Source organism: Saccostrea cucullata, unplaced genomic scaffold (genome assembly GCF_032062105.1).
Source record: "Saccostrea cucullata isolate Sc308-1 unplaced genomic scaffold, CSIRO_AGI_Scuc_v1 ctg3167, whole genome shotgun sequence".
Lineage (NCBI taxonomy): Eukaryota > Metazoa > Mollusca > Bivalvia > Ostreida > Ostreidae > Saccostrea > Saccostrea cuccullata.
Genome location: NW_026917908.1, coordinates 53,037 through 75,843, shown reverse-complemented (window position 1 = coordinate 75,843; position 22,807 = coordinate 53,037). Strand labels below are relative to the sequence as shown.

The following is a 22,807-nucleotide window of genomic DNA, read 5'->3' as shown; positions in this document are numbered from 1 at the left end:
TCAAAGAGACATAACTTTTTTTATGATTAATCAAAATATGCGACAAACGACTGTTTTTCAATTCACTAAAACTCCTATAAGGGGTAAAAAAGACCACATAATTCTTAAAGAGTATATAATTCTTAAATTGCCCTTCAACTCAAAACCGAAATCACTTGAAGATTAATGGGTAAATAAAAAAGTTTGAGGCTTAAAACGATCTTCTGTCCTGACCCCTAAAAACCCTTCTATTTAAAAAAAAAATTTTTTTCATTGCTTAACCATCATAAAACAATGCTAGAGTCGTTATTCATTGGAAATATCACAAGAATTGCTTGCTTCCCTTTTGAGATAATGGACATTGAATGACTTCTAATTCAAAATAAAAATCTCCATAGGCAAATTTTAAGGTATAAAATCGGAAGCACACTTCATATGCATACCAAAGTTGAAACATAGAGAGCATATAATACCCCAAGCAGATGGACAAAGGGAGATAACTTTTACGCAATTATTTTTAAAATTACTTAAAAATACATATTTTCAGTTCTCTTAAACTCCTATAAGGGGTTAAAAAGTGACCCCACGGTCCATAATTTTTAAATTGCTCTTCTTATGCTTCACTCAAAATTTGAAATCAGTTTGTAGATTGGTTGACAAATTACCGGCAAAAAACTGTTTTTCTGTACTGTCCCCTTCTGACATGCATGATTTGTTTGTACTATAGAAACTACCTAAGACAATTTTAAAAGACATATAGAACCGGAAGTACTGCTCTTATGGACATGAAACTTACATCACTAAACAATATGTAATCTTCAAAATAAATTTCCTACATTGTTTTTAAATTTTAAACTTCCATCCCCCCTTTTCCAAATTTTTGATCCGTAAAGCACAAAAATGTACCATAGGTGCAAGAACCCTAACGATAGTTTTTTTGTAGATATTACTTTGAAGTATCTATTCCTAAGTTTGGAACCAAATTGCATGTAAAATAAGGAATGTTTTAGGCTTTTGATAAAATTTAAGGTTTTGACTTATAAATACCGGAAGTGACGTTTCCGGAAGTAGAAAAACCTTACTTACGGGAGACTTTTAGTTATGCTGTATAATGGAATTGTTATAAATTACATATCTCTAACGATTTTCTTTAAACCACTGACCAAAAAGTGTTAGGTATAATAATAATAAAACAAGACGAAAACAATAGGGCTTTTCGCCTGAAAGCGAAAAACCCTAATAAGAAGAAGAAGAAACAGAGGAAAAGCAATATGTTCCCCAACTTCGTTTGGGGGATATAATAACTTTTGAGCTGGAAAAAAGACATGACATTTTTTGTTTTAAAATTAACTATTCAACTAAAATTTTGCTTGCTTTTTTGTTTCTTTGTTGTTTAACGTCCCTCTCGCGAATTTGTCACTCATTCGGAGATGCAACCACTTGCCAGTGGAGAGCTGCTAATTTTTGTACGGTCTCATCCAACGGACCGGTCTCTACGACCCATAGTGGGATTTGAACACGCAACGTATAATTAACTCCTATATATATGTCTAATATATGTTGCTATATCTGTACAATTTTATAGTGAGACTTTTTACATCCTTTTTGTGTTCCTGTGACTATAAATATGCATACATACATATATATATATATATATATATATATATATATATATATATATATATATATATATATATATATATAATAGCACTAAAAAACCAACAACACTGTATATCCTAAATGTCGGATCTATCAAGTAGATACAAGGTCACGGATGGAAATTTATATAAAGCACTAAAAATGACCAACGACACGAACAATAAAAATTGTCAAATTTTCGGGACGCCCTGTCCCTTCCTCAGGACAAAGAAAAAAGTTAAAAAGTCATAAGAACAAAGGAAAAATAGAAACAAAAACAACTAGCACTACTACTAAGCTACTAAACACTAGATATTTACATACTTAATAAATTTATTAAGTATGTAAATATCTAGTGTTTAGTAGCTTAGTAGTAGTGCTAGTTGTTTTTGTTTCTATTTTTCCTTTGTTCTTATGACTTTTTAACTTTTTTCTTTGTCCTGAGGAAGGGACAGGGCGTCCCGAAAATTTGACAATTTTTATTGTTCGTGTCGTTGGTCATTTTTAGTGCTTTATATACAGTCAAACTTGTCTTAGCGGCCACCCGAAATCAACGGCCACTCGTGATCAGCGGCCACTTTCAGTTCCCCCCGACGATTTTTACTATATATTTTAACTTGAATAAACGGCCACCTGCGTAACGCGGCCAGCGGCCACTCAAATTCCCTACCCAGACCCCTATTGACACTGTAATAGGCGGCCATTTCGTCACTTGCTGTGATTCTATTATGTCTTTTAAACTCATTCGCTTGGGTAATTATATCCCGATAGCCAATTTAACCTAGCTATTAATGCAATTAAACAAATTACTCTTAGATACACTGAACTCTGTTTGCATTTATGAAAAAAACCTGTTAGATCAATTTGTAATTATTTTTCAAGATCGCCGATTGAAAAAAAAAATTAAATACAATTGATACTTTCCTCTACCTAATGATATTCACACCTTTTGAATTTTGATTCCATGTAGAAGCCCTAATTGCTACTCTTGTGAAAACAAAGTGCTTCATGTGGCATGATTATCTCGTGAATTTCACTATCAACAGACGATCGATAGGGATTAGTCACGCTCTACTGCATATGACACCTGTGTTATGGAATGATTTTCAACTGCGTCAATACATCTCTCTGGTCAACTGGTTAATTTTATTTCTGTGTCTTATGTTACATAGAAATTCTGATAGCTTTATAAACGATAAAATTTACCAAACTTTAAAAACTTCAGCAACTAAGTTAATTGCCGATGAATTAAGGGGGGGGGTACACTGCTGACCATTTTTGAACATATGCAGGTGAAATTTTTATTGACATATTCTTAATGAGATTTCTATGCTTTATTTTATTTACCATTAAACTGTATTTTTGTGTATTTTTTTTTCTTTAGAAAAAAGGATAATAGTCAGGCACTGTATGTATTTCTTGTTTAAATAATATGTAGGAACAGAAACATGCACAAAACCTTAAAAAATTCTAATTCTTTAATAGTTTTTTGAATGAGCTTGAATTATTATATATACACATAAAGAGCCTTTGTTAAATTGACCTGTTTTATTATTTTATTAATTTAACTGTAGTGCTCAATGTTGTTTATTCATTGCCCGAATGTCTTTTTCGAGGGCAAACTGGAATAAGAGGCCACCTGTCTTAAGTGGCCAGTTTCCAGACTTCCCAAAGGTGGCCTCTTAAAACAAGTTTGACTATATATATATATATATATATATATATATATATATATATATATATATATATATATATATATATATATATATATATATATATTACCGATTGAGAATGATAGACAATTATGTTTGTGTGGTTACACGGAGCAATTATAAGTTATGATAATGGATGTTCTTTCTATTCATTTCACAAAATACATTTTCCTTCAGAAAGCGGTTGATTTTTTTTTAAATCTTAGATTACATTTTATTTTTTTCGAGGAATTTGGCTAAAATAAAGAAAATTTATAAAATTAAAAATTTTTTGGGGATACACGTCATCAAATTCAGCTAAATATTTTGTCATTCTTAAATTTAAACTTCTAAAAGAAAGAGTGGAATTTGTGACAAAAACGAAGTAAACGTAATGTTATGCTTTAAAGCACTTAATAGCCATTTGCCTACATTACTTTCTTATAAATTGGTTGCAGCATTACCAAAGTAACAAACATATTTTTGTATACATGTATTGAAGAGCTAACGCACTATACAAAAATCTTTTACATTTGTATTTTTCCTTCATTATCATCCGTACAGGACATGGGAAACCCTGAAAGATTTCGCAAAAAAAACTTTAGTTATGCACTTTACATACATGTAAGCAGGGCCTTGGTATTTTCTCAAAGATTTTTGACATTATTTGGCAACAAAGATTTATGTATCAGTAATTCTATTATACCTTTATGGATCCTCAACAGTGTTGTTTTTACAAAGATAACCATTATAAAGCTCTTGGACCTCTTGTTAGTCTAAAAATTGTTAATTTGTCTTCTTTTTCTTTGACAGGTTTAAACTTTACACTTGGTTTGTACTACAGTATATTTTTGTATGAGAGATGCGAGAATTTTTTTAGAGAAACCTTGGGGTGTATTCCAGCCCTTAGATTCTGTAAACCCTCATATCATGTACATGTACCACTTTTTAAATGAGTGAATCTTTGCTTTGAAATAATGACGTCTGAAAACGACAGACAAGTGATGATAACGTGACAAACAATCAAATGAGAGAAAGAAAGAGAAAGAGGGAATGAGATAGTAATAGAGCGAGAGAGAAATGTTTAAAAACGATAACAAAACATAAAACAAAGGATAAAAATCATGCTTTCAAAATTTGCCCTTGATGAGAAGTTTTTTTTGTTTTTTGAATTTGCTTGTTTGATTTTTATTGAATGCATTTCTTTGTGTTGACAATCGTTAATATAGAAAAAAAATGTAAATCTGTCTTCTATGTCACACACTGATCATTTAAATAAAATCGCTGATTGGGTTCCTTTAATTGTATGTTGTTTAAAACCTCAATCGAGAATTTCCACGTGTATGGATAGGTGACCGTATGTCAATAAAGTGCTCCAAATTAAGACCTGAAATCGGGACTCAGGGCCATTGGGCAGCGAGGATTTATTACTATGCCAATGCCTACTGTGACAAGAAACCTCGGTATTTAAGGTTTCATTCGAGATGCTAGTGACTTTCACTTGAAGAGTCACTACTTATATTAACATCTTGGTTCAGATGCAGTACGGTGAACGAGGTTCGAACCCTGGCCTCCAAATCACAAAGCGCCCTTCTACTAGGCCACTGTATGACTAGGTTTGATACAACCGTTTTATATATAAAAAAATATTTTCAGTCTTCAAAATGACTAGACGAATCCAAGCCTTTTTTAAAATTGAACAAATCCTGATATTAATTATAGATTACATGCTTACAACTTCCTTTTTCCTAAAATTATATAATTTATGAGGCTCAATGATTGTAGGTAGGTAAAATCATATTTCCCTCATTTTTTTAACAATTGTAATTTTAATATTTCAATCCCACTAATACAAGTTAGTTAAACCATGAAATATGACTTTGAAAAACATAAATCATGCTCATATTAAACGCCACTTCTACATAGTGGTATATTTTTCTCTAAACTAATTTATTGAATGCAATTTAAAAGAGAAAAAAGTTAGCAATTTATCTCTCTCTCTTCCATCACATATTCATTTTCATACTTACCATGAATGTATGTTTCAGCAGCACACACTTCCACCAAAGTTCCCGATAGATCAGTAGGAAGACAGTGATACTTGAATTTCGATGAATTTGTACAAGTCTGCTCTTCTGCAAGCCTATAACAAGCTTTTGTTTGTGCTCTTGTTTTGGTATTTTCTTCGCTTTTTGGACATTGTCTAACAATTGTTTCTGTCCTGGCAGACAAAGGACAGCGCTGAGCAGCCGAAATAGTAAGCTACAAAATTTCAACGATATTATTTGTGAAATAGATCGAAATCTAAACTTGATGAACTATCTCTAAGATAACGTTTAATAATCAAGCAGTCAATGTAACGAAAATTCTTATAAAGTGATACTTACATTAATGATAAGCAGGCATATTTGAACAATACATCCCGATCCCATGTCACAGTTTGAATATCACTGCATCTGGAAAAATTAATAACAGTCACAATTGCTTGAAATAAAGTCTACAAGCATACTTTTGAAATGCATTTACCCCACGAAAAATGTGGATATCTCGAGAGATTTTTTACTGTATTTGTATGTTAAACAAACCTAGATCTTTGGTTGCATTGTTCGTACATGCAAGATGTAGACCTCTAAAGACTGACCTAAATATAATATAATTTCAGAAAATTGATTTCAGGAAGTTGCAAGCGAAAAAAAAAATATGTTGATGTGACTAAAATATAAGATATTCAAATTGTCGGAGATGTTTGGATTATATTAATTAGCTATAGGTATATCTTTTAAAAATGAAAATAAGTAACATTAATTGTGGTAATTGTTTAGTAAACCAACAGTTTCCATTTTAATGTTGGGAAAGTTTCTGTGAAGAGGCTTCGTACATTTTTTTACCAACCATCCGCTATCTATGCATGTAAGTATTTTCTTAAGTGATTAGAATCCAGAACAAGAGGCCCGTGGACTTGAACCTACACTAACTAAGGATGCTTGCATATTTCTTTGACTAACTGTGGCTTTTTTGTCCTTTACATTTGAACAAACATTGTGTGGTCCCGCCCTACCCCCAGGGATCATGACTTAAACAAACTTGAATCTACACTTTGAGAATGCTTCCATATGAATATGATTTGTCATGACTTTACCATTCTTGAAAAGATTTTTTTTTTAAATTCTATATATTTCTACGTAAAACTTAGATTCTTTGTTGTGGCTCCGCCCCTACCCCTAGGGGTCATGATTTGGACAAACTTGAATCTACACTACCTAAGGTCATCATGTTTCCATATAAATATGACCATTCATGCCTTTGTTATTATTAAGAATATATTTAAAGATTTTTCTATATGTTCTATGAAAAACTTTGATCTGCCATTGTGGTCCTACCCTACCCCTGTGGGTCATGTTTTGAACAAATCTTAATCTTCGCTACCTGGAGAGGCTTCCACTTAATGTCTATTTTTCTTGAAAAAAAAAAACATTTTGAAAGAATTTCCCTATAAATTTCTAGGTAAAACTCTGATCAGCCATTGTGTTCCTACCCTATCTCCCGGGGTCATAATTTTCACAAACCGGAATCTATAACACCTGAGGATGCTTCCATATAAATATGATCATTCATGCCTTTGTTATTCTTGAGAAGACGATTTTTAAAGACGTTCCAAATATATTTCTATGTAAAATTTTAAAAAGTCATTTTGGCCCTATACAGTACCCGCATCGTTATTCTTTACAGGATACACGATACGATAGGATACACGCACGATACGATAGGATACACGCACGATACGATAGGATACACGCACGACAGGACAGGATACACGCACGATAGGATAAACGGAAAACACGATAAACGCAAAACACGATAAACGCAAAACACGATAGACCTGATAAACGGTTTTCACGATAGGATACACGCAAAACACGATAGGATTGTTATAAAATACAGAACGTTTTATGACGAAACGAATAATTTCCATTTAACATAATTTAGTTTAATTTTCGACTAATATAGATCTAAATATAAACTATTTACGTACAATTAATCAGTTTTTAATTCCTGGTAAATAATCGTATCATTAATTATGTTTCCAGATTGCCCGTCCTAACTCTAAATTACAGATAGTGTAATTACCGACGTCGGTTTGTTTTAAAAAAATAAATAGATTAATTTATAAATGCTTTGAAAATAGCGTTACAAACACAAGACATTTTGGAAAGAAAAGGCAGCAGACACTTTTAAAGCAGTCAATACAGAAGAACACGTAAGTTGATTTCACGATTTATATATAAATATTTTTTTTTTACACATTTTTTTTTTACTTGGTTTTCAATATATCAATTATAATAAGTTGTATTCAAATGTATTGAATATGAACCAGGGACGTAGCATCCGGGGGGGGCCCACTTTTTTCCCCAACATGACATGTACTACAGTAAATGTTCATTCATAGGATGGTTGGCCCCCCCACTTTATAACCATAATGATAGTATAGTGATAGGAAGGATTTTAAGGAAAAAGTTAGAAGTGATATTAAATTGGCTTTGAAAAAGGTGGCCACCCCCCCCCCCCCCCCCCCCCCCCCCACGAAATAGGATTTTCGACCTTGGGCACCTTTTCCCTTTTTTTTTTTTTTTTTTTTTTGCTTGTCAACTTTTTCAGGTAATCAAAAAAATTTTTCTCCGGCTGGCCCCCCCCCCACTTTCAAAAACGATGCTACGTGCCTGTGAACTTTATCTGTTTCTAATGGTATTACATGTAGAAATTGTTTTCCCAAAAGATACTTAATAATCAATAAAATTAAGATTTTTACGGAACTGAATTTTATTAAAATCCCAGACTAAGATGAGAGGGCCCGGGTAGCCCTGAAATGATTAAGTACCCCTGGCGATAACCACTACGTGAAAGGGTAAAAGGGGGCAGTATGTAGATGGTAAATACACAGGTGGAAGTGGCAGGTAGACAGGTAGACGGTGTACTGGTAGGAAACATTGGTGTCACCCTTCTTCAGTATGGCTTCCTGTGTTCGTATGGTACACAACTACTCTATAAGTAGAGGCGTTGTCAACTGTCTTACTTATTATAAAGAGTTCCTTTCTCGGCTTGACAAGTAAGTTTATCATGTTCATATATCTATTAGTATACATAGCGTGTTATTTTAAAAGTAAATTTTCAATCTAAACTAGGAACCAAATAAAGGTAAAAAAAAAAAATTCGACATCATTTGAATTTAATTTGGTCTAAAAGGTATGAAGCACAATAACTCATTCAGCATTTGGATAATTTTAAATTACTTAAGAAAATTTAAGTACTACATTGTCGTAGTGAAATCATAAACACCACCCAAACACCCCCCCCCCCCCTTCTCAACAAAGAAGAAGAAAAACCGACAGATTTGAACAATTAAAAAATCAATATAAATATCGTGAAGCCTTAAAAAGAGGACAAAATTTCTTATGTGTTATCATGGTGAATTAGTTTATCAATGTATATTTCAAAAATAAAACTACATGTACAAGTGGATCGAATATTTTCATGTCCAAATTCCCATTTTTTTAAAACTTAGTTTCACTTTCGGTTTACGCTACTTGTGCTTCTTTACTTGCATGACCATGAAGAGTGACAGGTTTGTCGGTTTATCAGTATTCGTTTATGTTTTTTCATTGAAAATGTTCTATTTTCAAAGTACAAAGACGTCAGTACATGTTTCTAGTTATATGAAGAGTATTCTAACTGTGTCTCGGGACAAGTCAATACCACAAGCCGGGTCGTAGGACTAGTGTAGGAGCGTTTTTTTCCCTACATGAATGTGTAATTACTGGGTACTACTAAACAGAGTACGCTAGAGTACGATAGAGTACTTTAGAGTACGCTAGAAAAATTATGTTATTTAATGCAATTAAATTGTTTATTTATGTATGCACAACTTGAAAACATTATTATAGACTTATATTGCAATATTTGTTTCAAATATTTGTTTTAGTGATATTTTGACAAGAAAACAACATCCATAATTGAACGCATCTTAAAAAGATTACAATACCCCAATTTCGATTACTATTTTGTTTCAGACTTACTTACTAAAGATTTACATCCAAATTTTATCAAATATTAAATCAATTGCATGTGTGAATATTTTACAAATTCACAATGAGACATTTCAACACGTTCAAGTTAAATTAGATCGCGATCAAACGATAAACCGTAAACTGAAATCAAAAATTGAAATAACTCCTGAAATAAAGAAAACATACAAATTTTATTTAAAATATATATTCAATATGTTAAAATAAAGTAGAAAAGTAGGCACAGAATCAATATTCAGATCCGGGGCGGAGGTGCGCATGCTCGACATGTAGACGTAAGTTTTTATCGAGAGCAAAGTGTAGTCCAAAAACCTCGAATTTAATTAATTTCAGATCTTGAAAAATGCATTGCTGATATTCAAAGATGTTTTAAAGTGTGTTGAAGTGTGTTTTAACCAAAAAAAATGCAATAGAAGCGAGGAACGAGAAGGTAAACAAAATCTGTAAACATATCTGTTTGTGAACACTAGTGAGCGATACTCATACGTTCCACTGTTACATTGTGAAATATGGCTAGTCAATTGACCCAGTCTAAAAAGAGAGCGCTCGATGATATGGACACTAACACCATTAACACCAGTACTAGTGATGAAGAAATTTCAAAGGAATGTGAAAATTTTCAGATGAGAGATGTCATGCACGGTATAACTAATATACAAAATACTCTTGCAAACCTTCTACTAAGGATTGATGGACAAGGTCGCCATCTAGACGAAGTTACCAAGGACATTAGAGGAAAACATGGCATTCAGGAGAGATTAGAAAACGTACAAGAACAGGCGAACGATACGATATATATAACCACTGAACTGCAGGAAAAACAGAAGAAGATGGAAAGAGAACTTAGCCGAATGAAAGATTACATAGTTCGACTGGAGTATTGTGTAAAGATTCAAAGTGAACAGATTCTAGAGCTAAGATCTAGAGCAATTGAAGACAATATCATTGTGAGTGGAGTAGACGAAAAGGCGCCCGAAATAAAAAATCCTGAAAACCTTGTGAAGATCATTAGTAATGTGTTTGCAGTAGAGATGGAGATACCGGCAGAGACTGTTGATAGCCTACAGATATATAAAGTGTTCCGAATGGGGGAATATACGACAAACATAGGAAATATCCTCGGCCAGTCTGTGTCCAGTTTGTAAATAAATCACATAAGGACATTGTGATGAGACACATTAAAATTCTCAAGGATAAGAAGTCCCCAATAAGAGTGTCTCAACACCAACCTGAAGAAGTCCGTGAAAAGAGGAAGCATTGATATGATGAAATATGCGGACCGTAACATAGAAACGGTGCTAAAAGGTCAGAAGCTCATTTTCACGCAGAGCAAGACGGTGTACAGGGAAAAAATTGGTAGCAGACCAATGGCCGATGAGATCATCAGTGGAGAAGAGGTAAAGATCGCGATCAGTACGGGGAAGACAACAGAAGACAATGGAAACCGGTTTGCTGCCCACGCAACGCCAGTAGATTCCTATAAACAGGTGAGACGATCGCTTGTGGAAGTTATGCGGACAGATAACACTACCAGTGCAAGTCATAACATTTATGCGTTTCGGTTCACCAGTAACGACGGCACGATACACGAGGGATCGGAAGATGACGGCGAGCACGGAGCCGGGAGAATGCTACTAAAGACACTGACTGATAATGACATAAATAACGCACTAGTGGTCGTTTCGCGGTGGTGTGGTAGTAAGATCGGTCCTAGACGGTTCACGCACATCACAGAGGTTGGGATGAGTGCGGCGAGAAATATGCCGGTTCCCGTCTGACGCTTCAAAATGTAAATTATGAAAAGTCACTAGCAAAAAATACAAACTTACAGTAAATAACTTTTTCAATTAGTTAGTATTTGTGTACTTTCATCGAATTTGACTATTACGGTAATTCTGCATAAACTAAAATATTTATTCTAGTGGTTTAGTGGTTTTCGATATGACTATATTCATGCTGCACATGATATCTGGATTAATTATAAATTATGTTTAGGTTTTGATACTTTCCGGAATTTGCAAGTGTATACGTCACTATTTTTGTGTTTTTTCAAAGACTCAATTTCCGGTATAGATATCGTACAGCATGGATCGTGTAAACTTGTAAGTTTTTGATCAATTTCTATTCTATCACTCAACTCAGAGAGGAGTATGTGTGCATAATTTCAATTTTAATACAGTGCAAAGTGCGACATTTTGATATGGATAAATTTTTGTTGTAATTACATTTCAGATATATTTCTTTAATAGAAAAAAAAACAAACATGGTAACTACAACAAATTGTAATTAGAAAAAAGGAACTGAATAGGAAAGAAATTGAGTATATAGAGTTCCTCTCAACTGAAATTAATTTTGTATATTTTTAACATTTTCATTTCAAATATAAACTTAAAGTTAGGTTTTTTGGGTCTAGTTTTGCACATTTTCAAAATGACAGCAGGTGTGTCTGAGCTTAAAAACTACTGTTCTGTAGTGTATATAGATTTTTACTTTTTTTATCAACTCTTTTTTTCTTGCTGTTGGGGAACAGTAAACTTTTTTATGCATTTGCTGTGGAATGGATGACTATCCATGTGAAAATTTCCTACAAATACTTACATTAAATTGCCAAGGTTTAGGGGACATGAATAAAAGGAGGGATGTCTTTAAAATTTTAAAAGAAAAAAAATTAAATGTTTATTTCCTTCGAGACACACACTTTGTCACAAAAGATGAAAGCATGATAAAAGCATTATGGGGATATAAGGCTTTTTTTAGTTCATACAAATCAAACTCACGGGGAGTTGCTACACTTATCAATAATAACTGTGACTTGACATTGATTAATGAATATAAAGATGACAATGGCAATTATCTTATTCTAGATGTAGTAATAGACAATCTTCCTTTTTTGTTAGTGAATATATATGGACCAAATCAGGATACACCAGCCTTCTATACAAAGATTTTAAATATGATACAAGAATATTACTCATTACAATATATGATTATAGGTGGTGACTTTAATTTAATTATGGATAAGGATTTGGATTCAATGAACTATAAAAACCTAAATAACCCTAAATCAAGAATGGAAGTATTAAAGATGATAGAGATACTAAATTTAAAAGATATTTTTCGTGAAAACAATCCAAATTTAAAAAGATTCACTTGGAGAAAGAAAAATCCAATAAAACAGGCAAGACTTGATTATTTCCTAATATCAGAATCGTTACTAAATTTGGCCCCTTATGTAAAATTTGAAAATAGTTATCGTTCAGATCACTGTCCAGTTGTAATGGGTGTTAAAACAAATGAATTTCTGAAAGGAAGAGGGTTTTGGAAATTAAATAACTCTTTATTAGCAGATAAAGAATATGTAAATTTGATAAAAGAAAAAATTAAAAATATTAAATTACAATACGCCTGTCCTATCTACAATTTTAATAACATTGACTCTATTGAAAATGATAAAATTCAATTTATGCTAAGTGATCAATTATTTCTAGATACATTATTGATGGAAATAAGAGGAAAATCAATTTCTTATTCAACTTTTAAGAAAAAGAAAATAACTGAAAAAGAATTGCAACTAGAAAAAGAAATCTTTATACTGGAACAGAATTTGTTGCAAGAACATGCTGAAGAATTAGAAAAAAAACATGAAGAATTAGAGAATATTAGAAAAATAAAATTTAAAGGCCAATGTATTAGAGCAAAAGTGAAATGGATAGAAGAGGGAGAAAAACCTTCAAAATATTTTACCAGCCTTGAGTCTAGAAACTATCAGAGTAAAGTTATACCTAAAATTGAAAAGGAAGATGGAACTATAATTACTGACCAATTTGATATTTTGAATGAAGTTAAGCTGTTCTATTGAAGTGTAATATACTCTGTTTACAAGATACTCATTTTACTATAGATATGGAGGAAGATATAAGGAATGAATGGGGATATGATGTATATTTTAGTTCTTTCTCGTCTCAGTCCAGAGGTATAGCAATTTTTTTAAATAATAATTTTGAATATAAAGTTCACAACAATGTGAAAGATAACTCAGGTAATTTTTTAGCACTTGATATTAGCCTTGGGGATGTACGTACAAGTCTTATTGCCATTTATGGTCCAAATGACGATGATCCTGGGTTTTATAATATGGTTTCAGAATCAATAGATAATATGAACAATGATCATGTTATTTTAGTTGGGGACTTTAATTTAGTTATTAACCCAGATAAGGACTATCATAACTATCTTCATACTAATAATCCGAAAGCAAGAGAAAGGCTATTAGAAGTTATTTCTGACCAAAATTTGTCAGATGTATTCAGAGAAATTCACCCAGAAAAACAAAGATATACTTGGCGCAAGCCTCATCCATTTAAACAAGCAAGGAGAATATAAGAAATCATAGATTAATGGGAAACATAGTGAGATCAAGAGCTAAATGGACAGATGAAGGAGAGAAACCTACAAACTACTTTTTGAATTTAGAAAACAGACATTATACAAATAAAATAATTCCTAAATTAATTAAAGATGAAGAAACTCTGGAAGAAATAACGGATCAAAATGAAATTTTAAAAGAAATAGAAAGTTTCTATAAGAATCTTTATAAGGCAAATGATGAAAGCAGAGACTATGATTTAAATGAAATTTGATCAGAAACAGACATTAAAAAGTTGAATGATATTCAAAGAGTCTCATTAGAAGGGGAACTCTCTTACACCGAAGCAACATCTGTTCTAATGAATATGTCAAATAATAAAAGCCCCGGCAGCGATGGCTTTACTACAGAATTTTATAAAGTTTTTTGGAACAAAATTGGACATTTTGTGGTTAGGTCCTTAAATTTTGGATACAGTAGCGGTCAATTTTCGGTAACACAGAAACAAGGTATTATCACCTGTATTCCAAAAGAGGGAAGAAGTAAATTTTCTTGAAAAATTGGAGACCAATAACACTTTTAAATGTAGCTTATAAAATAGGTTCTGGGTGTATTGCTCAAAGAATAAAAACTGTTCTCGATACAATAATTAGTTCAGATCAAACAGGCTTTATACCGGGTAGATATATTGGTGAGAATACAAGATTAATATATGATTTAATGCAATACACAGAGGAACATGACATCCCAGGGGTTTTACTGTTGATAGATTTTGAGAAAGCATTTGACACAGTGTCTTGGAAATTCATACATAAATGTCTAGATTTTTTCAATTTTGGTCCATCCATTCATTCCTGGATATCTACTTTTCAAAGTAATATAGAATCATCTGTTACACAAGCAGGATACCTCTCCGACTTTTTTAAACCTAGCCGAGGCTGTCGCCAAGGTGACCCAATCTCTCCATATTTGTTTTTATTATGTGCAGAGTTTCTTGCTCTCAAAATAAAAAATAACAAAAATATAAAAGGTATTAAGATAAATGAAATAGAATATTTAATGTCTCAGTATGCTGATGATACTGCAGTAATACTAGATGGGTCTGAAAAATCCCTGAGAGCCACTATTGAGGAATTGAATCATTTTAACGCACTCTCTGGCCTAAAAATTAATCTATCAAAAACACAATTAGTTTGGATAGGTAGCAAGAAATACTCAAATGAAAAATTATGTAATGAAATGAATTTTCATTGGACAACCAGCTTTAAAATTTTAGGCATTCATTTTGATGTTGACCTGACTAATATTCCCAAACTTAATTATGACAAAAAGCTGGTAAAAATCAAAAGTATTATTAATCAGTGGAACAAAAGGCATACCACTCCTATTGGCAGGGTTACGCTGATAAAATCTCTACTTATCTCACAAATGAACCACCTTTTTATCTCGCTACCAACACCATCAAGCAAATTTGTAAAAGATTTGAACAGTATTTTGTTTAATTTCCTATGGAAATCTAAGGTGGATAAAATTAAAAGAAAACAAATTACTCAAGACTATCCAAATGGAGGCCTGAAAATGATTGAAATTAATAACTATATCAAAGGTCTGAAATCATCATGGATTAAAAGATTACTGAACAGTCAAAATTCAAAATGGAAAACTTTATTAAATGAAACTGTAAACTTTGACAAAATGTTCAAAACTGGATCAGATTACATCAATGATATATTACACCATTTAAGAAACCCTTTTTGGAAAGATACATTTATTGCTTTTCGAGATATTCAAGATAAAATGAAGATAAAAACATGGCAAGAATTTGTAACTCAACCAATTTGGTTGAATAATAAAATTAAAATTGGAAAAAAGCCCATTTTCTATACTGAATGGTATAATAAGAATATTATATATATCAATGATCTGCTTGATGAGAATGGGAACTTTTTTGAGTTTACGAGATCTCCAGAAAAAGTTTAACATTAAAACTAATTTTCTTACATATTATGGTATACAAAATTCTATTTCAAACAGTCTAAAAAATGAGGATATTGTTAAAGAAAAAAATAACCCTAGACCAATTATACCATTTTACATAAGATTATTTTGTTCATCCAAAAAAGGTACTAAAATTATGTATGACACACTAAATACAGAGGAAAATGTCACATCTTTTTACAAATCAAAATGGGGAAGATATTTCACTTTATCTAAGTTACAATGGAAAGCAATTTTTCAGTTACCTTTTATCAGTACTAAAAGTACAAAACTACAATGGTTACAATATAGAATTAACCATCATATCTTAACTACTAATGTATTTTTGTTTAAAGTTGGGATGAAAGATAGTAAAATGTGTAATTTCTGTAATTCAGCTGAAGAAACAATTTATCATATACTGTGGGAATGTCCCTGTGTTCAAGATCTCATTAATTTATTTTTTGAATTTTGTCAGACAAGGGATATGGTTATTCCAAGGGATCCTTGTTCTTTTATTTTGGGATTAGATCTTAATTCAAGTTGTAGGAATTTGTACCAGATATTTCTAATTCTCAAATCCTATATATACAAAAAGCGGTGTCTTAATGAAAAATTATCAATTCATGGACTACTTATAGATATCAAAACTTATCTTTCAACTTTGAAGTATATAGCTACCAAAAACTGTAAACTTGAAGATTTTCATAAAGAATGGGAAATTTGGCTTTTTATAATGAGAAGGCTCTGACAATTTTGCTCGATTTTAGAATCAACAACTGTGTCTCAGATCAAATAAATGTTTATACTGACAAGGTTTTTTCCCCTTATTTGTTAATAAGCAGCTTCTCTCCTCACTCTCTCTTTCTTTTCCTTTCTTTCCTCTCAATCAGCAATCCTAAGATTTTTGCTTTATTGCACTGTATATATAAAATAATTGCTGATTTGTTGTTGCACTTTATTGTACATGCATTTGTGAAATAAATTAAAAAAAAAAAAAAAAAAAAAAAAAAAAAAGTTAAGCTGTTCTATGAAAATCTTTATAAAAGTAAAGAGAATGTAGAATCAGGAAATATCCATGAAAAATTAAAGCTATATGATGTGCCGAAATTAAACAAAAAAGAATCAGAAAGTCTCGAAGGCCCTTTGACTAATTCTGAAGTTTTGAATTATTTGAAAATTATGAAAAATGAGAAAAGCCCTGGACCAGACGGGTTCACCTGTGAATTTTTCAAATTTTTTGGCGGGATTTAGGTGCTTTCATTACAAGAGCAATAAACAACTCGTATGAATTATCACACTTTACTGAACCAAATAAATTAGGTTTAATAACTTGCCTACCAAAACCAGGAAAACAAAAACAATTCTTAAAGAACTGGTGCCCAATCAGTTTATTGAATGTGATTTATAAAATAGCCTCAGGCTGTATTGCTGAACGATTAAAAACTGTGTTGAATAAATTAATAAATAAGGACCAAACTGGCTTTTTGAAGGGAAGATTCATAGGTGAAAATATTAGACTAGTTTATGATTTAATGAATTACACAGAACAAAAACAGATTCCAGGTTTATTAATGTTAATTGACTTTGAAAAAGCTTTTGATACTATATCATGGAAGTTTATATACCAAACATTAGATTTTTTTAATTTTGGGGAATCCATTAAAAATTGGATACAAACATTTTATAATGGAATCAAATCATGTGTCATACAGAATGGAATTTCCTCTGATTACCTGTTCCCACAAAGGGGATGTAGACAGGGGGACCCAATTTCACCATATCTCTTTCTACTATGTGCTGAAGTTCTTGGGATTCTCATTCGAAATAATAAAGACATAAAAGGAATTGTAATTGATGGGGAGGAATATAAACTTTCACAATATGCCGATGATACTTCAATTATATCTGATGGATCACCACAGTCTATGGATGGTATATTAAGAGAGCTTGATTATTTTGCAATTGTATCTGGACTGAAAATTAATTTTACAAAAACAAAAATGGTGTGGATCGGTAGTAAAAAATTCTCTAAAGAAGTCTTTCATCACTCGAGATGGAAGTTAGACTGGAATAATTCTACTTTTGATCTTCTTGGTGTAAAGTTTTCTATTAATTTAGATGAAATGATTGAACTGAATTACCCCCCAAAATTAAATGAAATAAAGCGATTGATAAAACAATGGCAATTAAGAAAACTGACTCCCATTGGTAGATTAACAGTGATTAAATCCCTGATTATACCAAAGATGAACCATTTGATATTGACTATTCCAAACCCCAATAAGGAATTACTCGATGAATTTGAGAAAGACCTTTATTACTTTTTATGGGGAAGTAAAGTACATAAGGTTAAGAAGAGTGTTATAATCCAAGACTATAAAAATGGGGGGTTGAAAATGATTGATTATATGGATTTCTTATGTGCATTAAAATCAACATGGATTCGAAGACTAATCTACTCAGACACGAAATGGTTAAAACTTTTTGAATCAGAATTAGGAATGAAAATTGAATCTCTTTGGGTAAGAGGTTTAGATTTTATAGTTAAGATGTGTAATAAAATAAGCAACAAATTTGGAAAGAGGTTTTACTTAATTGGGTAAAAATCATTGACTGCAGTGGTAGTCAAAAAACAAGTAATACTCAAATTCTTCATGAACATATATGGTTTAATCCAAGAATTAAAATAAATAATTCCTCTGTATTTTTGAAAAGTTATTTTGATGCAGGCTTTGTTTTCATAAGAGATTTGTTTGACGTTGAAGGAAAATTTATAAGCCTCGAGTACCTCAATAATCTGAATGTACAAACTAATTTTGTAGAATATACCGGTTTAAAAATAGCCGTTACAAAGATATTAAAAAGTATTGATATTGAAAAAAGAGAAGAAAATGGACCTTTTATCCCAAATTCAATTTACATTTTTTATAAAAGCACAAGTGGTTGTAAAGATATGTACAATATACTCATCAAGAAGAAAAAGCAAAAAATTAAACTTAAAGCATTAGCAAAATGGGAAAATAATGGAATATCTTTTGGTGAGTTAGAATGGAACAAAATATTTGAACTACCATTTAAAGTTACAAAAGAGGCAAAATTTCAGTGGATGCAATTTCAAATCCTGCACAGGTTTATTGCAACAAATGAATACCTTTATAAACTTAAACTAATTGATTCACCTGTTTGCTCATTTTGTAAACAAGAAGTTGAAACAATTGAACATTTATTTTTTGAATGTTTCTGTGTAAAAAGAATATGGTGTCATATAGAGGAGTGGTTTATGAAAAACTTCCATTTTACTATTAATTTTGATAGAAAAGATATACTGTTTGGAAAATACAACAATAAAAACATGTATAGATTACACAATATAATAATACTTACTATTAAACAATTCATTTTTGCCAGTAGGTTTAAAAATATGCCTAAATTAAGTATAGTAATGCTAGAAAAAATAATTGTAGATAGAATACTGGTTGAAAAGGCTATTCTTTTAAGAAATTGTAAATTTTCAGAATATGAAAAGACCTGGAAAATTATTTGTGATATATGCTATAATGTTCTTCAAATTTATACTCAAATGTACCAATATGGTAAAATAGTGAAAACTGTTCCCCCACCTCACTTTGTTTTCTTTCATCACCCCTCCCCTTTGTTTACTTTTTAGGTCACCTGAGTAAACTCAGGTGACCTATTGCTATCACTTTTCGTCCGTCGTCGTTCGTCGTTCGTTGTTCGTCGTGCGTCGTGCGTTAACATTTGAACATTTTCAGCTTCTTCTCTTAAACCACTGAACCAATTTCAACCAAATTTGGCATATAGCATCTATGGGTGAAGGGGACCAAAATTGTGAATTTCATGGTCCCTGCCCCCCTGGGGCCTGGGGGGTGGGGCAAAAACCACTAAAATTAGTGCAATCTTTAAAAATCTTCTTCTTTACTCCTGGACATCAAGCAGTCAACTGTTTGCATGATTGTAATCAGCATTGAGTCCTCTACCAAAATTGTGAAATTCATGGCCCCAGGGTCATGGGTTCTAGTGCTAGGGCGGGGCCAAATAAGTATATAGTGAAAATGCATTATTTCTTTGAAAATCTTCTTCTCTGCTACTGGGTATTAAATAAACCTACTAAGTACATAGTTATGATGAGCAAGAGTGCCTCTACCAAAATTGTGAATTTTATGGCCCCAGGGTCAGGGGTTCTGGTGTAAGGGTGGGGCTCTATAGATTATATAGTGAAATTACATGAATTCTTTGAAAATCTTCTTCTCTGCTCCTGGGTATTAAATAAACTAACTAAGTGCATAGTTATGATGAGCAAGAGTGCCTCTACCAAAATTGTGAATTTTATGGCCCCAGGGTCAGGGGTTCTGGTGTAAGGGTGGGGCTCTATAGATTATATAGTGAAATTACATGAATTATTTGAAAATCTTCTTCTCTGCTCCTGGGTATTAAATAAACTAACTAAGTGCATAGTTATGATGAACAAGAGTGCCTCTACCAAAATTGTGAATTTTATGGCCCCAGGGTCAGGGGTTCTGGTGTAAGGGGGGGGGGTCTATAGATTATATAGTGAAATACATGAATTCTTTGAAAATCTTCTTCTCTGCTCCTGGGTATTAAATAAATTAAATAAGTGCATAGTTATGATGAGCAAGAGTGCCTCTACCAAAATTGTGAATTTTATGGCCCCAGGGTCAGGGGTTCTGGTGTTAGGGCAGGGCTCTATAGTTTATATAGTGAAAATACATGAATTCTTTGAAAATCTTCTTATCTGCTCCTAGGAATGAAATAAACTAATTACATAGTTATGATGAGCAAGAATACCTCTTCCAAAATTGTGAATTTTATGGCCCTAGGGTCAGGGGTTCTAGTGATAGGGCGGGCTCTATTGATTATATAGTGAAAATACATTGAATCTTTGAAAGTTTTCTTTTCTGCTCCTTGTTATTAAGCAGATGAACTACCTAATATATAGTTATGATGAGCAAGGGTACTAATCTTCCAGAATTGTGAATTTCAAGGCCCCAGGGTCAGGGGTACCATAAAGGAGGGGGGTTGTACTTATATACTGAAACTGGATGAATTGTTCGAAATATGCTCCTTGGTATTAATCAAATATTTTTGAAAAGCAAGGGCGCCTTTTCAAAAATTGTGCAATGTGTGGATCTAGGCCTAAGGGTCAGGGGTTCATGTGTGATCGGGGCATTACTGATCATGCTGAATATTACTGATTACTTGAAATGCATTTTTTGTTCCCCTACCCTGCCTATGGGTATTAAGTAAACAAACTAAGCAACTGCTAAGTGTACTGTTATGATGATCAATGGTGCCTCTTTCAAAATTGTGAATGCCATAGCATCTGGATTAAAACATGAATCAAATTCAATCACTGGAAAGTTGTTGCATAATGCTCAGGTGACCTATAAGGCCCATGGGCCTCTTGTTTGTATATAAAGCTTTCACAATGAAGATTCATAATATACATGAATGTCATATATCTTATGCAGCTTTATGAAATGAATTTGTATTTAGCATTTACCAAAGAGAATTTGTATAAGGTATATAATATAAATTATATGGAAGAAAAATTATATAGTATATGTATGTATTGAATGTAAACAAATCTATTGTACATAGTCTGTAAATGTGAAAGCAAAAAATAAATTCTATGAATTAAAAAAAAAAAAAAAAAAAAAAAAAAAGAGTATTATAACTGTGTCTCGGGACAAGTCAATACCACAAGCCAGGTCGTAGGACTAGTGTAGGAGCGTTTTTTTCCCTACATGAATGTGTAATTACTGGGTACTACTAAACAGAGTACGCTAGAGTACGATAGAGTACTTTAGAGTACGCTAGAAAAATTATGTTATTTAATGCAATTAAATTGTTTATTTATGTTTGTACAACTTGATTAAACATTATTATAACCTTATATTGCAATATTTGTTTCAAATATTTGTTTTAGTGATATTTTGACAAGAAAACAACATCCATAATTGAACGCATCTTAAAAAGATTACAATACCCCAATTTCGATTACTATTTTGTTTCAGACTTACTTACTAAAGACTTACATCCAAATTTTATCAAATATTAAATCAATTGCATGTGTGAATATTTTACAAATTCACAATGAGACATTTCAACACGTTCAAGTTAAATTAGATCGCGATCAAACGATAAACCGTAAACTGAAATCAAAAATTGAAATAACTCCTGAAATAAAGAAAACATACAAATTTTATTTAAAATATATATTCAATATGTTAAAATAAAGTAGAAAAACATACAAAAAGTAGTTTAATTGCATTAAATTATAAAATATAACTAGCATACTCTAAAGTACTCTATTGTACTAGCGTACTCTGTTTAGTAGGACCGGTAATTACTAGATATAATTTTAATATAGCAATATCTATCAATATCTACGATTATGGCATTAGCACTGATGAGCACACTCGCATCAATTTCTGTCAGATCTAGAATAATCACATGGCCAGCATTTAAACTACAGAATTAGGATCATGTTGATAGCTTAAATTATTTTCATAGCTTTATATAGTAGGACTGAAACGATACACCCCCTCCACAGTACGATACGTTTTGCAATTACTTGTCTCACAATTCAATTGATGCGATACATTTTAAACTTGTTAAAAAAGAAACTGATCATTAGGTCAAAGAAAACAAATGTATTCAGATTCCAAAAGATACGTAAAAGGTGGTGATACAAAAAGAAAATGCTTCTTTTGCTCCTGTCGATTAAAATAACACATTCTCTGTGTCAATTCTAGCCGTAGCAGCCTGCGTTAAAACTTCCTCCGTCTCAATTATCTCTCTCTAGAGTGTCAAATTGTCCAAATGGGTACAAAGCCGGTCATTTCAAGGGGTACAAATGTAATCTACCCTGATTATAAAAAGATGTATTGAATTGAAAATTGAAGTAGTGAATTGAATATTGAATAGAGAAATTATGTATTGAACAATAGAGAGCTATGTGTACGTGTACTTGTATATATTTTGACCTACACATTTTTTAGAATTTGTTGAAGATTTTTATGACGTGTAAC

At 32.0% G+C, this 22,807-nt stretch overlaps 2 protein-coding genes across 2 annotated transcripts in view; one reads left to right on the top strand and one right to left on the bottom strand.

Moving 5' to 3' along the window:
* Nucleotides 1-22,807, bottom strand: part of LOC134260096 (uncharacterized) — a gene marked incomplete at its 3' end in the record, with an annotated part of 103,227 nt that overhangs the window by 61,698 nt on the left and 18,722 nt on the right. The window contains exons 2-3 of the mRNA XM_062742706.1: nucleotides 5,696-5,764; nucleotides 5,339-5,570 (exon numbers count right to left, since the gene is read on the bottom strand). Coding sequence (XP_062598690.1) covers nucleotides 5,339-5,570; nucleotides 5,696-5,740 — 277 coding nt within the window. The remainder of the gene's footprint in view (nucleotides 1-5,338; nucleotides 5,571-5,695; nucleotides 5,765-22,807) is intronic.
* LOC134260451 (protein IMPACT-like) lies at nucleotides 9,848-11,469 on the top strand. The gene is made up of 2 exons (XM_062743029.1): nucleotides 9,848-10,307; nucleotides 10,713-11,469. The coding sequence occupies exons 1-2, from the start codon at nucleotides 9,898-9,900 to the stop codon at nucleotides 11,164-11,166; spliced, it is 864 nt and encodes a 287-aa protein (XP_062599013.1). The 5' UTR covers nucleotides 9,848-9,897; the 3' UTR covers nucleotides 11,167-11,469.

What these genes read in the sequence shown, in the direction of transcription:
- LOC134260451 (XM_062743029.1), top strand. Translation starts at nt 9,898, where the DNA reads ATGGCTAGTCAATTGACCCAGTCTAAAAAGAGAGCGCTCGATGATATG. An exon ending in GAACAGATTCTAGAGCTAAG is followed by an intron (nt 10,308 to 10,712) that starts ATCTAGAGCAAT and finishes GCTCATTTTCAC; the next exon opens with GCAGAGCAAGACGGTGTACA.